This window comes from Dermacentor albipictus, chromosome 5 (genome assembly GCF_038994185.2).
Source record: "Dermacentor albipictus isolate Rhodes 1998 colony chromosome 5, USDA_Dalb.pri_finalv2, whole genome shotgun sequence".
Taxonomy (NCBI): Eukaryota; Metazoa; Arthropoda; class Arachnida; order Ixodida; family Ixodidae; genus Dermacentor; species Dermacentor albipictus.
In genome coordinates, this window is record NC_091825.1 from 52,359,245 (window position 1) to 52,379,450 (window position 20,206).

Genomic DNA, 20,206 nt, shown 5'->3' on the forward strand with positions numbered 1-20,206 from the left:
AAAGAGACAGCACAGATAGGTAATGCATTGCATAGCAAAACTTTACTGTCAAAATTCCCTTAGTCTACTTTGCAAGCTTTGCTCGAGGGTATAGAAACACATTGCTGACAGTACAAAGTATGCCGCATGCGTCGACCAGCAGTGGCAGTGCTGCCGTAGCGCAGTGTTCTCTGTTAATTGCTTTCAGAGGTGCGATTACTTTTGTGAGATTTTGCGTAGCTCAGCACCGGACGCAGAGCAACAGCGCATGCAGCACCATTTCTCCAGCGCACGTTGTTGCCCGTAGGTGCCAATCTATCCAAAGCCGAGCGCAATAGTGATCGTATCTCGTGTGCACAAAGGCAAACGATCGTGATAACGGTCCTTTTGCGCAAATCTACGTCCTGCGCCGAATCTGCATGCAATGGCTTGTCAGGTGGTATCAAAACCAGTGTTCTTGAAGCAAGGGATGCGTATTCCCGGACGATTGCTCAATCATGGGCAAATGCGCGACACTCCATATGCTGCAACCGCTATCTCAAGCGCCATAAACAATTCCATGTCGGTGGGACGTGAATTTCCTTGTTTTTGCTACTTTTTTTCTTACCGGGGTGCCCATTACACAGTGCACTGCCGCAATCGGCAATTGTTGTTCGAAATGCGTTTCAGTTTGCGTTCATTTTCGCTTCATGCGATTGGCCTATAGGCCTCACCAAGTCATCAGCCGCGGGGAACACAAACTGAACACATATTTTGAACATCTCGCCTAGTAGGCATGCAAGAACCGCCGTTACATGTCGGTAGCAACATGCGTACCGCTTCAAACGGGTGATCAACAAACAAGATGGCGGCCATGACGTGTTTCCAGTGCACTGATCGCTTCCGACGCTTGGTTGTTTCTTGAGCAAAAAAGTGGTGGCGCCCACATAAGTGTAACAAGGTGGCATTTTATGCAATTTTAGTGCAAAACAATCGGATTTGAGCACATTTTGAAGCCTGCTAGCCTTACGTGAGTAGGTAATATGCAGAGCTATGTTCCGGCAAATTTCGTTGATGCAGGATTGCAGTACAGCGACATTTCGTTGCCGAGAGGTACGAAATGCATTGAATCCTGTGGGCATTCGCCGGGGATACGAAAATGTTTTGTTGTCGCGAGAACTTCATTGTTACAGGATTTCGTTATTGCGGGTTTCGACTGTATTTATTATTGCAATATGTTTGTTTTTAGCGAGAAAAGAAGACTGCTTCGGTTGCATAATGAAACGTAGTCAAGCTGCAAGAAGGTATCCAAGCTACAAAATAGCTGCCACCTATGCACTAGCATTCTCAATTTGGATGGGATGTAGGTATGAAGCATACCACAGCATGATCATGCTACTCATGGCAGTGTCATACAACAGCACAGGCTTACCGCAGCGGGTGGGCCCTCTCCCAGCTGGGAAAGGTGTTTGTCGAGAAGCGGGCGTGGACGAGGGCCAAGTACGTCTCACACTGGGGGTCCTGGAGGTCCAAGAAGTAACGCCACAACTGGGTGGTTGTCAGCTGACCCTGTGAGAGAAGAAAGGCAAAGGCACGGGGTCTTGATCATAATAACTGAAGATATTTATTTACCACCCTGATGGTGCTTAGTGGATTGTGAGGCAAAGGTGTGTGGAGGGCTACAGATCAATTCTGACCCTCTGGAGGTTCTTAACAAGATATGTAAATTTAAGTACACGAGAGGGCTTTGCATTCTGATCCGACTAGAATTGGGCGACCATAGCAGGCAAACATGTCCACAAAGTCTTGATTAGCTGCTATGCAACGCCTAAAGACACGCTAGATTTGAAAATTAACAGTTCCACAAAGCATTGAGAGTGATAGCAATGCGTAGTGGTGGACTTGATCTCGTTGGCCCATGTTCCAAAGATACATGGTGTGACATGTTCGCGAGATGCAGCACCCCTAGTAAGTGCTGCTGCACAGCAGGAACAGCTCCCTGACAGCTACCAGACATTTCATAACACTGGCCTGATGAGAAGCGCTGCCAGCAGTGTTGGAGGCAACACATGTCGATGATGCACGAGATGCATTCCATGAAAAATTATCTGTAGTCGTAGCTTCAAATTTACCATGCAGTACACTATAGCATGGATAGAACTATAAAGCAGGAAAGCAAGTGCTTGTGCTTGCAATGCTCATGCCAGCAACGGGAGGTGGAATGCTGCCTTCGTTTTTACAGCCACATTTGCTGTTACAGCAAAATGTGTTGTGCATCTCTGAAGACATTCTAACCCTCCACGTGTGAGCCACGCTTGCACCCCCGACCTTACATGAACCAGTCTCCGCATAATTGCCATCGCAATAAACAACGAGGACACCGTTTTGTGTGTGTGAAACTGTGTCCAGGTCACTTGCCTCTTTCTTTGATTAGTGCCATCAAGTACGAACTCAAGCTTTAGGCAAAAGATAGTGGTGCAATGGCTACACTTCGTGGCACTGTATGTGCTTAACATTTTTAACTAGCCATACAGTGAGAACTATACTCATGTACAGATTTGCTGTGTGTTCATTGGATTCGTACATGCCTTTTGTATGCATGATGTCTGCATGTCGTGCCAGTAGGCAGAATTTGCACTGTCTGGCTTGCTCGTACAAGTTGGAGACCCAGAGACTCAAATGAACAACAGACACGCTAGAGCATCATTATATATGGCCTCTTTTAATTCTCTGTGATTTTGTCACAATGACATAAGCTGTGCCAAAGTCACAGAGTTTCAGAAGAAACTGAAATTACAGCAGACAGACTAGATTAGGGTGCAATAAAATGTATTCAAATGGAACTTGTCCGTTGGCTGTCTCACCTTGTATACGATAGTGTCCGGTGACAGGCTGCAGATATAGTAGCGCAGCTTATCACTGGGGATCTTGTGGGAGGTGACTTTCCGGAGGACAAACACCTGCAGAGACAGTATCACTCAATCAATCAATCACTTATGGTTATCTGTACCGCTTATGTGCACAATTATATTCTGAGAGCACCACAATATTAGTGCTAATCTTAAGCAGAGCTACTATACAAGCATGAATACAATATATATTCGCAGCACAATCTGCTAGAAACTATAAAGATGCATTATAAAAAAGCATTAACAGGTTTTTTGTAAAAGTTGGGAATGCCCTTATGTACAACTTATGCTTTTTACACCAAGACGATGCAGTCGTCAGCACAGGAGCTGAAGTCCTCTGTAGTGATCCTTAATGACCTGCGTTAATGACAAACTAAGGCAGTTTTCATATAAGAAGCAATTTACATAGCAAAAAGTCAGCCTACACTTGAGCAATGATTACAGTTTGGGCATTATACAGTATGCAATGGATGTGTTGATATTGTGGTAAGAACACACGAAACTTGCACGCTACATCGCTGGTAGAAAAAACAAGCAGCCAGGATGCATATGCACATTGAGCTGAAGCTGCTGATGCAAAGCATACTTTGTGGCTCATATAATGATTGTCCTATGTGATACTGTTCCCTGTACTGGGTGTTTCAGCGTACACTTAATTTTTTTTTAATTGGCTGTGGCAGGTACCACAATTCTAGTTCATGTGATGGTCTATTCGAAGAGGCAGACATTACTTACACAAAAAATTGGAATAATTATTGACTAATTAACAATAAATCACTAATTACCTTATGGCACATATTGCAATTTACAAATTCTAGCTGTTCGCAAGGCGAATCCACTTGGAACAAATTTTCACGATGACATCAGTTTCGAGATATTAATTCCTGAACTTTGCGGAGAAATGCATTGGCATTCCAGTTACTTTTCTGCTTCAATGCATAAAACAAAGATTTGTTAAAAAAGTAAGTTAAACGACAGTGCATTCTTACTTTGATGGCGCATATCTCGTAAATGGTGTCATCCACACAATTCTTTTCAAGTGAATATACCTTCCAGTCTCACCTGCTAGAATTTGTAAATTCCAATATGTGCCACAAGGTGATTAGTTAAAGCATAATTAGTGAATTTGGTAATTTGTCGATTATGCATTTGAAGTTTTTGTGCAAGTAATGTATGCCTCTTAAAGTAGACCAGCTCATGGACTAGAATTGTGCTGTCGGCCACAGGCAGGGTTAAAAAAATATTGAGTGTTCACTGAAACACCCTGTATAAGACGCTAGGTCCAAGGAATGTAGAGATGAATTGATTATTAGTGAGTAAATAAGGAAAGCCTGCGCTACTGCTTAACATTTCGATAAGCGCAGTGGTCTTTGCAAATACGACAGCTGCTGCCCTGATGAAGACAAAGTGCCCTCGCGAGACGAGAGTCACACGGAAGGACAAAACTCACGTCTCGCTTGAAATCGTTGCCTGCCTGTCCACCGGTGGGCACCACAAATACCTGGCGCATGTAGGGCTCTGTGGAACGGGCCACCGAGCCCAGGGTTCCGTCATCTGTGGGCAGGGTCCTCCAGCAGAGAACCTGCACGTCCAACGTACGAGCAAGAGTGAGCGCTTGACAGTTCTATCTTGGCAATTCACTAAAAAAATGTTTATTTGCTTTAATTAGCATATTCGTCTGCATTTTTAGTTCGGAATCCAACTGCATTTAACTGGTATTAACTGGGGTCAACTGGCCACAGGTAAAAACCAACTGGGCAGCAACTCATTTCAGTTTGGTAAATTTACCACTTATACTAGAAGCAACTGGATCTAGTTGGGACCCAAGTGGACCCTTAACCAGCTGTACTGAAAAAAAAATAATTGGTTCCACTTTGGTTCCAAGTTGAACCACACTCAAGTGGAACCAACTGAAATCAAAGTTGGGTTCCAACTGGAACCTTGACCAATTGTATAGGAGCAAATGGTACCAATTGGCATTTAACGGCCTCCTGCTGACTTTCCCACCTTCCTTTACAATCTAAATATATCGTTTTTCCAGAAAACACAAATGAGAAGCAAGATACAAAACCCACAACTTTAGCTTGATTATCAGCTAATTATTTTTCACCACCAGCTAAAATTGGAGCCTGAGTTATACCGCTAGTCAGGTGTTCTTGTGCACAGTGCATAAAATCGTGCACTGCACAAAACAAGACAAACTCAACAGCTTATGTGCGACACCGTCAGTGGCACTGTGCCCCTCAGCAAAAATGCTAGAGAGAGGGAAAAAAAATGAAGGCGGGGCCAGTGACGCTTTTGTCGCGCGATCCTCCGGCTCCGGTATGGGAGAACGCAGGGAAGGAATTTCGCTTGCATAGACTAGACGGGGCAACTGGAGAGGGTGTCTATGCTGACGGTGGCGCTCACTTCCTTAAATCATGAGTTCACGGCACTTGAAGTATTTCTATCACTGCTATTAATGGACTAATTTGAAAAATTATTGCGGTAGAACACTGCTTAGAGGGCATGTAACAACTTCCAGCATATAACCCAAATTTGTTATCTGGCCTCGTGAGGGGCCCTTCAAGAGAACACAATGTTGAAAATTAACACACTGTCCCAACAATTTCTTCCGTTATGTCACTCAAAATTGAAGCAAGACATAGCGCACTTGTTTTAAATTGATTATTTCTTTCTTTTTTTTTTTCTTGCAGAGCAACATGATTCACAATAACCCTTTAAATGGCAACTCTGTCACAAAAGATTAGCTGACATTATTTGAAAAGCACTTTAACTTATGTTCTTTCCTGGCATCACTTAGTTGCACTGATTCTTCTTATATATGCTAAATATATGTTATAGACATCACATTAACATACATTATGGAGGCCACATATCTTTTACCCACACATGACCTCGCATAAGCCTGCAGCACTTATAAGTAAATAAACCCTGACTAAACAATATATTTCTTTTTATGTGTAACATTATGAAAACGATTTATGAAGGCAAAGTCCTTGCATTGAAAATAATCTGAACTGCTATAGAAACTGTTATAGCAACAGCTGTCTCTGACAGCATAGCATCTTCTTCGACAAATATGCCCTGTACTGTCATTAACAAAGTCATTCATGAGTACAAAACATGCAAGAGTACTGCAGGTTAGCATCTGTTGCCATTCAGTTTTTCCAAACCAAGTTTTACGGAATGCACACAACATAGCTTAAATTGATTAGACTAGCATTTCATCACTAGCCCATCAAAGACTATATCAATATTTAGGCTTTGATCTGAACCTTTCCATTCTGTGTTTCTTTCACAGTGGATCTACACAGCATAAAGCCTGCATCTATACTCACGCAGGGGTACAATAAGCACCATTCTTCGAATCAGCTTTGAAACAAAAAGCAGAAGCTGCCTGCATAATGAAAAGCACCTTAAGGTTGTTGGCCAGGGCCTCTTCCTCGAACCTCCTCTCTGCTTCAGGAGCTGTCATTTGTTCCAGGAAGCAGACACCCGTGGCATAGTGCCCTGCCGGAGGCAGCACTATGTTCAGCTCCTCCCTGCAGGACAAGATGGCAACAATTGTGAGTCTACTTGGAAGTGTTACACTTACACAGTGTATTATTGAACATGTTAAACTGAGTTTGTGAGATTACAATACTTCATAAGGTTTATTTGGTCTTGATGCATATACGCCATATCACAAACACACACACACACACACACGCACACACACACATGCATACCATTAGGAAAACCTAGCTGTAACCAACACGGACATCATGTATTCACAGATATAATGAAATACTAAAACAAAAAATTATTGGCCATGTTTTACTTCAGTGAGTATTCTACTGATAACGAAACTAATCAAATGCAAGACTCACAACAAAATCGGTTACAGGGAGTTCGTGAATAGTGAATTTGCTTGCAACTCCAATAATTAGGTATTCTGGAGGCAAAAAATCAGTTTCACCCAACAAATGAAGCACTATATTGATAGCGATAGCAAAGTATTAGAAAATTACGCGACAGTAAGGTTCTCAGTTCTTAGGTCATATAAATTGCAGTAAGCCTTGGCTTACAAGCTAGAAACACATGGCTATAGCATTCTCATGCACACAGACAAATATCAACAGATCTCACTCAATGACAGCTAGTGACATGTTAAGGAGCGCTGGAACTTGCTTGTCCCCAAGCACGTTTTGTGTGACCACTTGCTTCAACATTTCAACTGTGGCGTTCTTCCAAAACACGGATCACTATGCGGTGGTCGCATATGTGTTGCACCTTGTCTGCATGGGCAGCTACATGCAACCACAAGGCCTGAGGAGGGTATGCATGCTCTTGTCCTCTAACGTGGTCTTGGGGCAGCGCGGGCTCAATTACATGACATCTAACATACGAGCACGCGGGAAGGCAAGTTAGACTTTGGCTGTGTTCCATAGACGGCAAAGTAGATGGTGAAGTGGAGTTCCAATTCTGGCAAAGATGTCCACGAATACTGCTTTGCGAAGACAGCATCCAACTCGGTAACGATGAAGGCTATGTCAACGTTTAGAGATCCCTATTAATAAATGTTGGTGCCGATCCTGTGTAGCCACAAGGTTATGCGTAGTGAAGGGGCACGAGGGGAGGATGGCATTCTGCAGCACCATATCTCCTATCACGTAATGCTAAGCACTCATGCCTCAATTGTAGAGAGTGGTTACAGTTATATATGAACAATGTAACTGTTGTGTGACGAACGGTTAAGAGATCATAGGCCGGCTGTAGTGTTTATATTTATAATGAGGCGCGATCGGGGATCACATACTTGGAGCCCGCGTTCGGTTGTGCCGCTCGCGATTGGCCTCGGCCACGGCGACTTCGCGCGGCTGGCGCAGTCGGCGCGGCTGAAGCCAATAGCGCGGCGCCCACGGACGGGCGCTCAGAACAACGATCCCCGATTGCAGGGGCCGCTCCCTTATTCCATGTTGGCTAGAGGGGGCCATACTTATTCTATGGCATTTCTATGGCCTAGGGTGCCTCGATCCATGCTACTCCGTACGGCAGGAGGCGGCGCTGACATCGAGGCCACCTACTATGGCCGCTCCGTGTGTCGACGCGCCGCTGCGCGCGTCGACCAGCCGGTCCCACCTGGGGGAAGGCGAGATCGCGCGCGCAGTAAATGGGGACCTAGGCAAAGCTCTCCGGTCAGAAAACAGCACATTAATTATGCTGTAGTTCGATATAACAAGAGGTTAACAACACGACCGAATCTGAACATAACTGCTACACAAGACATGGCCGAATGGTCGCCGGTGGCCACTAACTGCGCACCGCGACGGAGAAAAACTAAGAACAAAAAAACCCAGCCTAGAGAGGCCGCCTATCCTTCGGCCAGCTCCTGCCATAGCGCGCACCGCAGCAGAGAAAACAAAGAGTAGCAAACAGAGGAACAGAGGAGGGCAGGATCGGAAGGCGCCGCCTCAGGACATTGAGTCGACGGAAGAGTGCGCAAGCCCGCCGACGCCGGGACCCCAACCACAGCCCCAACGAGCCGAAATAACCATATGCCGGTGGCGGGCAAAGGGGTTGCTGCCGCCAGAGAGGGTTTTTGCTGTGGTAAATCTATGAGGGAAACGATGGAACACGTTTTATTAGAATGTGGATATATTTGCCCAGCGGTAGATTTAGGCACCTCTGGCCTCCTTGAAACCCTTGGGTTTGGTTAGGGCAGAAAAAAAGTAAACATGTCCGCAATAGTGGTGAGAGGCGATTGGAAGATTGGTGGCAGTAGGGAAACGACAAACAACGGAGGCGCACAAGAACAAAGTACCCAACAGGGGTTCAAAATGTTTGGTGATGGGAATTCTTCATGTTTCTTTTCTTTTTTTTTTCTTAAGATAGACAGTACTTTAGGCAATATAGTAACAGTGGATTGGTGGCGCAACCCAGCGCCCCGTTCCAAAGGGCACGCTCATAGCATTCATCCATCCAACACGTATCATACATTCCGACGTTCGGATGTTCTCTCCCTGGGCCCGGACTTGCGCGCCAGCAACTGCCCGAATCTCGCCAAAACATGGCCAAAGAATGAGGGAGGAAGCCCGTTGACCACCCCGGGGGCGGGATGACAGCCGAGTGACAGTGTGTTATGTCCACGCAGGGAGGCGCGGGACGTGGAGTTCTCGGAAACGCAACGCAACGGCGTCGCACAATCATTGCGAGCGCTCGAAACCTCCCAACCACGACCACAGTTTGCATCACTTCGTAGCACTTGGTAGTACACCAGCGCTTCAAAAAAGAGTATGATGTGCGAACACGAAACACAAAGATAAGTGATTCTACATTTTAGTAACGTGCACAGGAAGGCGTTCCAATTCGCACTTCTCGTTGCTAGAACCAAGGGTGATTGGGGAACAGGAGGAATTATTGTGGGGTCGGCCGCTCCCCCTCGCTCCACAGGGTAGTGTCAAAGTCCACGCGACGGCGAAGGAACTGAGATTTATACCATTTACACCTCCCGTTCCAGCCATGTCGTTTAGTGGAAGACCACATATCCTTCTTACTGTATTTTGCGGAAACGTGCTCAGAAACTACGACATGAACAGGTGCAAATATTATATTATATTGCGCTCCTAAACTATCAGGACAATTCCCTTTTAAATCGCTCGATAGCACTACCTAGACATCTATTCGTATTGATACGGTGCGACAGTGGCGCCGTCGCAAGATGCAGCTGAAGATGCTCAGCACTTTCACAGCCGAGAATATCCTCCTGTTATATTATCGTCAGTGGTTTGGAAAAGCTAACGCCAATATATTAAGCGAGTTGCTTGTTTAGCAGTAAGCAGACCGCAATCGAAGAGGATATTCGCCACTTTCTGTCTCAGCCTGCATCCCACACTAAAGGAAAACGGGCACGCACGCACACACGCACGTACACGCAATCCCGCATCTCGTCCAATCCGGCACACACGCAGTGCAAATAACGGAGCTCATCAGCTTCGCTGCGCTCCGATTGGATGCTCGCGCCTCATCCTACTTAATCGTCACATCTGCGGGCGTTCTGCGCTGCTCCCTAACTTCCAATTTACTGGCACGCCGTCGGATGCTTCAGAATTAATGAGTGTTCGACACAGAACAACGCACACGTTTGTAGAGACCAGGCGGAACACTCGGGCTTTCCAACTTCCATAATCAGCGACGCTGGAGCTAATGAGCTCTTAGTGCGGAGTACTGAGACAAATACATATTTTTCCTTTCCGCCGGTGGCTGTTTTTCACGGGATTATCGCCGTTATTAATAAGGTTTCGCTCGGCGCAAGGCGCGCATCTACTGCATAAGAAATTTCTTGAATGCTGTTCATATTATACAGCGTGAAAGTTTCGTCGAATCAGACTCCGGGAGCTATACGCGAATGGCGTTCTTCACTCTAGAATGTACGCGAGCGCGAGCGCTAGCCATTACATTAAAATGCACAATGATACGCATAAAAACAGCAAACTTTTTTGTATTACGGCACGGTTTACCATACGGGTTATTATTGTTAAACAAATGTGTGCAGGCCTTCTTCGTGAAGAAGCTGCGTAAGTTTCCTGTGGAACTTATCAACCACAATTAACAATTCGTAGTCGAGCTTCTTCTAGGGCCTTTCTTCCACTCCATCCGATTACACGCGATGTAGCATACACACGAACATACGCAGGCTAACCACTCGGCTGAAACTAAAGAGCTCTCTCTCTCTCTCTCTCTCTCTCTCTCTCTCTCTCTCTCTCATAGTCTGTGGACTGGTCTGTTCGTATCCCGGCACCTCGAAACTCCTTGTCTCTTGTGTCCTCTGTTCTTGGACACAGTCACCACAAACGCCGGGGCAGACTTGACCTGCGAGTTCGCATTAGATCACCGAAATCTGTGCTCGCCGTTATCATGGCGATTCGAGTGTTGCTTGTCTTTCTATCGCACAAGTTCGCCTGATAAATGGCCAGGTTCTTAACCTACACGTTCGGCAGCGGTTTGTTTTTCACCTTAACAACAGTGTGACATCTGCAACACACGTACGCGTGACATATGTGTGACAGAATGGGTGGCAGTACGGGTGACATTATGTGTGACATTATGTGTGACAGTATGTGTGACACCATGGGGAAGTGTAACAGGTCGAGATCAATGCCAGCGAGTAACCGAACGGGGGTGGGATGGCGAGCACCCTTCGTGCACCTCACCTGAGCCTCTTGCGGTAGAACTTGTCGGGGACGGCCATCATGACGCCGGCTCCATCACCCGTGTTGTTGTCGCAGGCACAGGCACCACGGTGCTCCATGCGCCGAGACATGGTCTCCGCATCTTGGATGATCTGCGAGAGTAAGGGTGGTGCCCGCAAGTCGATTAACTAGTCATCGCTTTTGAGCTTTCACTACAATTACTAACCGTTAGAAGCCTTAAAATTACTAATTTAGCAGCAGTTTTTTTTTCTAAATACTGTTGTGCCCCTAAAAAAATGCTTTTCAAGGTGCTCGATATGTACACACAATGGGGCGTGCAAATACTGGTTTTCGAATCAAATATAAATATCAAAAAAAATATCGAATACCGAATTGAACATGAAGTGTTCCCCCGGTTTAAAAAAAAAAAGGATGTAAGAAATGGCGACAAGGAGAAGGTGAGATCCACCAAGAAAACAAAGATTTAGTTGCCGCACTCAAATACAAACACAAAAATAAACAGAAAGAACAAACGGGCAAGCAAAATTGCTGGGCCCATGGCCATGGAAAATAACACAGCGAAAACCATTGAACGCACGTGAACACTTTTAGAAGAAACAGGCATTCTTAACAAGTAAGATATTGCAATGAATAATCACACGATTTTGCTATAACTTGCTTCTGTTATTTGTGATTATTAGTGCTTGTATATTACGTGTTATACATTTTTGGGTTCTGTGCGTGCATTATTTTAACTATGTAATTCCTCATCTGTTTATATGCTCATCGCAATCTACATCACGGGCGTTTGTGTGTGTTTGTGACTGTTTACGAACTCATTGCGGTGCAACTTGCATTTCACTTTCATATTGCTATGTTCACGGGTGTAGGACTGTGTACTGTGGAGTTCTGACGCCACGACGTGATTTCTTTTTATTTTATTATATTTATTTTATATTATTGTTTCCGCTATGAGAAAACGAGTAGCCCTCACCATTACACGGTGACTACGTCTCTGTCTCTTATTTTCATTTCGATAAGAAAAAAACGGGCAAGCAGGCAGTAAACAGCTTAGAGCATATGACTGAAAGGTGCACAAAAATTTTTTTTTACATCAAACAGTGCTTTACACGTCAGCTTAGAAACCATCTGCGCAAAACAATAATACGTCCTAATGCATATCAGTTCTTTGAAAACATTGGTTGCCAGAGCGTTTAAGTATTCCTGGTAGAATTAGTATAACAGCTGACATTTTCAGTGATTTCGCAGGTCTTTCTTGATGTAAGCTTTAATATTAACCGTAATCATGCTGCTTATTCGGCCAGTAAAACCAAGATTAGGTAATTTATAAAAGAAAAAATTGTTATTCACCCGACCGTAGCATGAAACTACTTTGTGGATTTTCTCAGAGCTCACTACAGCCACAGAAAAATTAGAATATGAAATTCCTGAATCGAATATGAGCCTAATAGTATACGTAATTCCTAGTATTCCGGCAAACTCTAATAGGTGAATAACTCAGCGCTTGATTATGAAGGTAGACGAGCTGGCAGTCCGAGGCCAGATTTCTGTAGCTTTTTCTTGACTCCGCCTTTTTGCGCTGTTAATTATGGCGGAGGGGAGGACAGCTGTGGAAAGTTGTGGAAGTCGGAACTTTACCGAGTTAAATATAATAAAAGCTACAGAACTTCTGAGCACTGTCTACTGATGCGTAAGCATTGTTTGGCTCGGCTGTGCACTTCGTTTTTGCTTAGTACGGCTTACTTGCCTTTCCTAGCTTATGTGCGTCTACCCATGGCCTTTCCTATGGCAAAGAATGCTTAGGTAGACAAAGCAGACAATCGTCAGATTTTCTCGCCGCGTCCGCCCCCTTCAAATCGATCGCACCAATTGAGGCGCAAAGCCGGGCACGAGCGCCCCTCGACGGAGCAGAGCGGGAGGAAGGGGACACCAGGTGGCGCCGTAGCCAACACCCGCTAGAGAACTCTCGTCTAGGTGGTGTTGCCGTAGCGCGTGAGGCGTTGAGTGAGGGGAGATGTTAGTTAGTTAGTTTAATGGGGTTTAATGGCGCAAAAGCAGCTAAGGCTATGCTGCGCCAAACACGAGGTGATCTAAAATACAGTTTATAAAGTGAAAGACTGTGTTAATAATCTATATTTTATGTAAAAATCCAGTGTCGTCTAAAAATTTACGGACGTCACAAAATGGGACTAGTGGATCATCGCCTAAAATTAGAGCAGGGTGTAACGGTATGTGTAGTTCATATAATTTGTGCAAGAGTGCTCGTCTGTGTGTTTCAATCTGCGTACATGTGAGTAATATGTGCATAACTGTTAGTGGCTGTTGACATTTATCGCATGTTGGTGTGTCTTCTTTCCTGAGTAGGTAATTGTGTGTGATGTGTGTGTGCCCGATGCGTAGTCGGCACAAAACTACTTCGATGAACCGCTCCTGATGATAGCATGACTTCCACTCCCCAACTATGGGTTTCGTGAGATGTAGCTTGTTGTCGGAACAACGGTCCCATTCGCGTTGCCATTTTACCGTTAAGGCTTTTCTAATTGCGCGGATGCTATCTCTGTATGGGAGTGTTGTGTTTGTAATGTCTTCGTGTGCTGCCATCAATGCATATGTATCAGCTGCTTCGTTACCCGGTATCCCAACATGGCTTGGGACCCAGCAGAAACGAATTGACCTCCCGTATTCATTAAAAGCCACCATGTTTAAGATGTCTCCAATCAGGGGTTCACACTCAGATTTCAGATGTAGTGCCTTCAGTGTGCTTAAAGAATCTGTGTATATGACTGCATTTGTGTGTTTATCAGCGGTAATTTTTTTCACAACAACCCATATGGCGAAAACTTCGGCCGTGAAAATAGAGGCGTGTTGCGGCAATCGAATACTTTTTTCCCAATTTTCCGTTATGACCCCCACACCCACGTGTTCTTTCGTTTTGGAGCCATCAGTGTAATATTGCACGTTATTTTTATATTTCTCCTGAAGTTCACGGAATTCTTGTGTAATGTGTTCGCGTGGGGTGTCTTTCTTCTTTAAATGTGTCAATGTCCAGTCACATAACGGTTCAAAATCGTACCATGGGGGCAAACGCTGTGGCTTTCTGGCAACCTCGAGGACTTCGCAAGGAATGTCATAATCCCGGACATATTCCTCATATCGCAGGACAAGCGGTTTGATCGTGTTCGGTTTATTTGTATAGTGTAGGCGTGAGTTCCATTGTGTGAGGATGTTGTAGCATATGTGTTGTGGTGATGACTGAATTCTTAGTACGTAGGAAAAAGTGAGGAATGCTCTGCGGTGCTGTAAGGAGGGTTCATTACACTCGACGTATAAACTTGGAATAGGTGAAGTTCGGTAGGCACCACTTGCCAGTCGCAGTCCAAGGTTATGTACCGGGTCAAGTCGTTGGATGTAGGACTGTCTGGCTGAGCCGTAAACCACGGAGCCGTAGTCTAAAAGGCTACGCGCAAGAGACCGGTAGACACGTAACAGGCACGTTCGGTCGGAACCCCAGTGCTTATGAGACAGAATTTTAAGGATATTTAGAGCTTTATTTGCTTTAATCTTCAGTGTTTTTATGTGAGTTAGGAAGTTAAGTTTGGTGTCAAAGGTTACTCCTAAAAACTTATGTTCTTGTTTCACCGGCAGTATGGTGTCGTTCAATTTTAGGACTGGATCGCTGTGTAGCCCTCGTTTCTGAGAGAACAAAACAGTAACTGTTTTCTGTGTGGAGAAACGAAAACCATTTTTGTTAGCCCATTGTGTAAGTTTATTAATTGTTATCTGGAGCTGCCTCTCACAGGTTAGCAAATTTGAGGCACGGCAAGCCACTTGGAGATCGTCTACGTATATGGAGTGCATAAGAGACGACGGTATGATCTTATTAACTGTGTTCATTTTTACTATAAAAAGTGTCGTGCTGAGAACACAGCCTTGTGGAACACCATTTTCCTGTTTAAATGTATGAGATAGTACTGAGCCCAGACGTACCTGAAATGTTCTATTACTCATAAAATCAGCTAGGCAATTCAGCATTTTGCCCCGGATGCCGAGGTCAGCCAGGTCTTTTAAAATTCCATATCTCCATGTGGTATCGTAGGCTTTCTCTAAATCGAAGAAAACTGCTAAACAGTGTTGTTTGTGTAAAAATGCATATCGAATTTCATGTTCTAGACGGACAAGATGGTCAGTGGTTGAACAGCCCTTTTTATATCCACACTGATGGGGGTCAATAAGGTTTCTTGATTCTAAAATAAATGAAAGTCTTATGTTGATGATGCTTTCATATGATTTTGCCAAACAGCTCGTGAGGGCAATGGGTCTGTAGCTGCTTGCGGATGTGGGGGATTTATCGGCTTTTAGAAATGGAACTACTATTGCCTTTTTCCATTCTTCCGGCATTATGCCAGATTCCCAGATTAAGTTAAAAAATTTAAGGAGAGCGTTTACAGATGCCTGAGACAGATGAACCAGCATGGCGTAGTGAATGCGGTCGTGACCTGGCGCTGTGTTTTTCCCTGCAGAAAGAACTCTGTTTATTTCTTGTTGTGTGAGGGGGGAATTGTATGGTTCCTTTGATGCACCAGTTGTGGGAAGCTTCTGTTTTTCAGCAGACTGTTTGTATTGTAAAAATTCCTTGGTATAATTCCCTGAACTGGATACATCACGGAAATGTTCTCCAAGTATATCTGCTTGTTCTTGTATTGTTGTTTGTGTGCCTGGACTTGTAAGTAACGGTATTGTGTAAGATGAGTACTGTCCTCTAAATTTCCTAACCTGGTCCCACATTCGTTTCGATGTTACCGTACTATTAATTGAAGAGATGTATTTTTGCCATGATGATTTTTCAGCATGTCTTCGAATGAATCGTGCTTTGGCTTTGGCTCGTTTGAAGTTTAACAGGTTGCTATAGGTGGGGTACCTCAGTAGGATCCCCCAGGCCTTATTTTGTTCTTTTTTAGCGTTGGTACACTCCTTCGTCCACCAGGGGTTTAGTTTTTTGTGAACTATATCCGATGACAGGGGTATCGCCTTTTCTGCCGCTGTGATTATGACTTCAGTGATTTTTTTATTGAGTTCATTAATACTAAGCTCTGGCGAAAAGACATTTTCCAGTTTCGCGTTCTCCATAAAAACCTGCCAGTCGGCGAGCTGTAATTTCCATCGGCGTGGTCTAGTTAATAAAGTTTGTGGTGATGGTAGGAGTTTGATGAGTGCGGCTAAGTGGTCGCTACCATATGAAGTGTCGAGAGCTTCCCATTTAAAATCAGTAAAAAGAGTGGGCGAACAAAAAGCTAAATCTAAACAACTAAATGTGCGGGAAGTCGGTGAGAAATAAGTTGGCGCTCCTGAGTTTAAAAGACAGATATCATTTGATAGAATAAAATCTTCAACGAGTTGTCCTCTTTGGTCAGTCTTGACACTGCCCCAAAGAGTACCATGAGCATTAAGATCTCCTACCAGGACGAATGGCTCCGGTAACTGATCTGTTAGTTTTTCTAAGTCTTTAATAGTAAAATGTGTGTGGGGTGGAATATATAGTGAGCAAATGGTGATGGTTTTGTAGGACAGAATGGTGACAGCTACGGCCTCTAAAGATGTATTTAATTGGACATTCCGGGTGGGAGTGCCGCCCTGTACGACTATGGCCACTCCTCCCGACAAACGGCTGGAACATTCGCGGTCCCTTCGGACAACGGTGAAGCCTCTAAGGAAGTGACTGTGTTTAGGGCCTAAATTTGTTTCTTGTAAGCAAAATGCGACTGGCGAAAACTTACTTGTTATGTCTTTAATGTCACCCAAATTGTGAATAAGTCCTCTACAATTCCAATGTATGATAAAAGCCATAGTGACAGAAGTGAGAATGTTAATTCATATATGTGTACTAAGCAACTGTGGGTGACAATTATTATCGGAAATGTACTATTGGAAGAACGGTAACCGTTCAGGTTACCGGTCCCTTTGTTCGCGTAGTTATTGTGATCTTGTCTTTCTTAATGCGCTCCAAAGAGCGCTGATCTTTTGGCGTCGATGACGCCGGAGTTTTTTTGTCGACCTCCATAGCCTTCTCCGAGGCGCTGGATGATCGAGAACCAGGCGCTGAGACGCGTGTCTCAGGCCTGGGAGTTCGATTTAGCCTGGGGCCCTGTGGAACCGGGGTCTGCAGGCCGGTCTGTGATGATGATGATGGAGCAGCACTGGCTGCTGCCACCAAGGGGACGGATGGAGTTGCTACTGGGCCACTGACTGCGGTCCCTGTAGACTCCTGAGACCACTGCGGTGCTGTCCCCTGTCGCACCGCACTGGCGTAGGTTGTTTGAGGTAAGTGTGCAAGTTTCTTTCTTGCTTCATAGAAGGAGATCTTCTCTTTCACTGTAAGTGCAATTATCTCTTTTTCTTTCTTCCAGCAAGGACAAGATCGTGAATATGCTGGATGATCTCCTTTGCAGTTTGTACAGTGCGGAGCAGCATTGCAGTTCTCCGACTGATGGTCATTGGCGCTACACTTTGCACATGTTGATTTACCTCTGCATGACTGCGATGCATGTCCGAACCTCTGGCACTTGAAACACCGCCTCGGGTTTGGGATATATGGTCTTACGTTGATCTTCAGATAGCCTGCTTCAAGTGTAGTAGGTACAATACTGGTACCAAAGGTAAGTATAACGTGTTTGGTCGGGATTTGCTCGTTATTTCTTCGGAGAGTTATTCTTTGAACCTTGATTACATTCTGTTCTTGGAAACCTTCCAGGAGTTCTTCATCACTCAGGTTTAAGAAATCTTCTTCTGATATTACGCCCTGCTTGTGTTAAGCGAACGGTGTGCTGAGATTGTGACTTTGATGTCACCGACACTGGCGAGATCAGCGAGCTTTTCTACTTGGTCTTTCGTTCTGAGTTCAAGGAGGAGGTCCCCACTTGACATCTTTGAAACCTTGTATTGCTTTCCAATTTTTTCGGCTAGGCATTTTGCTGCTAGGAATGGGGATATTTTTCTCATTGGCAGAGGTCCTTCACTGTGGATCACGTGGTAGCGTGGGAATGTTTCTACGTTGGTTTTTAAAGTGAAATCAAAAATTGCTTCGGTGCACCCTCTTTTGTTAGGACGATCTGGAAGGGGGGGGAATGCATTTGCCATGTCATTCTTAGAATATTCAGCGGCGATGGTAGCCACCCACCACCGAGCCCAACAAGGGGACGCTACGAGGTTAGGAATATACCTGTATACGTCAGCTATACAACGCCGCTATAACCTAATATATGTACCCAAGGTTGGGTAGATACACACGGTTAACCCTTGCTGCCTGGAAAATGAGAAGTAAACTGAAGTGAGTAGAAGACAGGAAAGATTCAAAGTGATAGAGAAAGACTAAGAGTGGAGAGGGGGACAGGAAAAGGCAACTACCGATTCCCCCCGGGTGGGTCAGTCCGGGGGTGCCGTCTACGTGAAGCCGAGGCCAAAGAGGTGTGTTGCCGCCGCCGGGGGGCCATAAAGGTCCAAACACCCGGCATTGGCTCAACCCCCAGGATCCCCTTTTCCCCGGACACGGCTAAGCCGCGCACGGCTACACGCGGGAGGGGTCAACCCTCGTGTGCTCGGGTACGTGGTGTCGCAACACACCAAACGCCTGCTTACGCAGACGCCCCTGCGGGGCGTGAGGGGAGAGTGCATCGCCGCGATGCAAAGACACCCTCGCCGTCACTCTCGCAAGCCTGTTATGAGCACGTTCCTTGTCCACGCAAGCACCCGGCTTCGTTCTGACTGCGCCTCGGTAAGGCCCTATGAAAAGAAGCCAAGCTTCTCAACGCGCTCGCTTGCCCACGAGGTGTTCGTAACTCGAAGGACGCTCAGCAGCGTTCAATTGGACATTGGGCCTCGCCAAAATCTGCAGCTGGCCCGCAACCAAATTTCAAGTTGCCCTACGTGCAAATTTCACGTTGGTCCATTTCCAAATTTAAGTTGGCCCATCCCCAGATTTCAACTTAGCCCACCCCCAGATTTCAACTTGGCGCACCCCCACTTTTCAACTTAGCCCACCCCCTGATTTCATACAGTCCACGCTCAAGTTTCAAGCTGGCCCACCTACAAAGTTCAGTTGGCCCACCCCTACTACGAGCTTTCCAATGCATTCTCCAAGGAGCCATACGTACATGGGTATGTTCTCTTCATGTTTTTTTGCTTTAAATTGATCCTTATCGCTTACAAGCTACCAAAAAATCATCTCCATTTACACTATCATAACGATTGAACGTCCTAACTTAGCAAACTCCGCATTTTTCTGCAGATACAAGGCATTGCAATTTCCGCGTGACAGGACCGGGGAACACGCCAAGGTATGCTTACGAATTAAAATATTTTATGCTAACAGCACAGAACACTTCGAACACGTCCTTTAACACTTGCCGTGCACGCAAGCTTCTACATGCGCGCCAGTAGCTTAGGTAAAACCCAGACCACATGTACGCTTGCCGACTCGCGCAGGTCTATACAGGAGCCACGCGCCAGCGCGCACTCACTCCTGGTGTGGTGGCCAGACGCCTTGGTAGACATCATTGCGCATGGAGCTATTGATTGCGCTTGAAAATGCATGATTTGGATTTGCTACTATCCGCCCCTTAGAAAAAAAAGAATGGCTCGTGAATTTCCGATCACATCTTGATACGCTTTTGATGATGCATCAGAGTGTTGTCATAAACTTAACAGCCAATGACACTTAACATCAAATTTCAGGCGTCACTCGGTATAAAATACACACCACGACTTTTGCAGACAAACCTACGCACATTTTCAGCTTATATGTCTGATGTATAAACACTAAAGACATGTACATCAAGTTTACAGGAGCCACTCAGGAGAGAATGCACGCTAGAATTTTTGTCAATAAATGCACAGAGGTTTCCATAGCGTCCACTGACGTTCAAACACATAACAGACACATGCTCTAAACCATACGCACAATTCTCTAATATTATATATCATGTGCGTGCGTGCGTGTGTGCGTGTAAATGGTGGATTTTTAGAACTACAATAATATAGCCTAGTTTCAAATTTTCGCTTCAACAAGTGCAACCACCGCGGTTTTTGTGGCGAACGGACCGCAGCTTAATGATTTCTTTATTACGCCCACGTGCTGACCGCGCCATCGCG

At 45.2% G+C, this 20,206-nt stretch overlaps 1 protein-coding gene across 1 annotated transcript in view; it reads right to left on the minus strand.

The window, feature by feature from the left end:
• The window catches only part of LOC135899211 (uncharacterized), a 232,213-nt gene that overhangs the window by 119,564 nt on the left and 92,443 nt on the right, over positions 1–20,206 (minus strand). Inside the window, exons 3-7 of the mRNA XM_065428465.2 lie at positions 11,063–11,193; positions 6,286–6,412; positions 4,318–4,449; positions 2,823–2,918; positions 1,391–1,527 (exon numbers count right to left, since the gene is read on the minus strand). Of these exons, the coding sequence (XP_065284537.1) occupies positions 1,391–1,527; positions 2,823–2,918; positions 4,318–4,449; positions 6,286–6,412; positions 11,063–11,193 (623 nt within the window). The remainder of the gene's footprint in view (positions 1–1,390; positions 1,528–2,822; positions 2,919–4,317; positions 4,450–6,285; positions 6,413–11,062; positions 11,194–20,206) is intronic.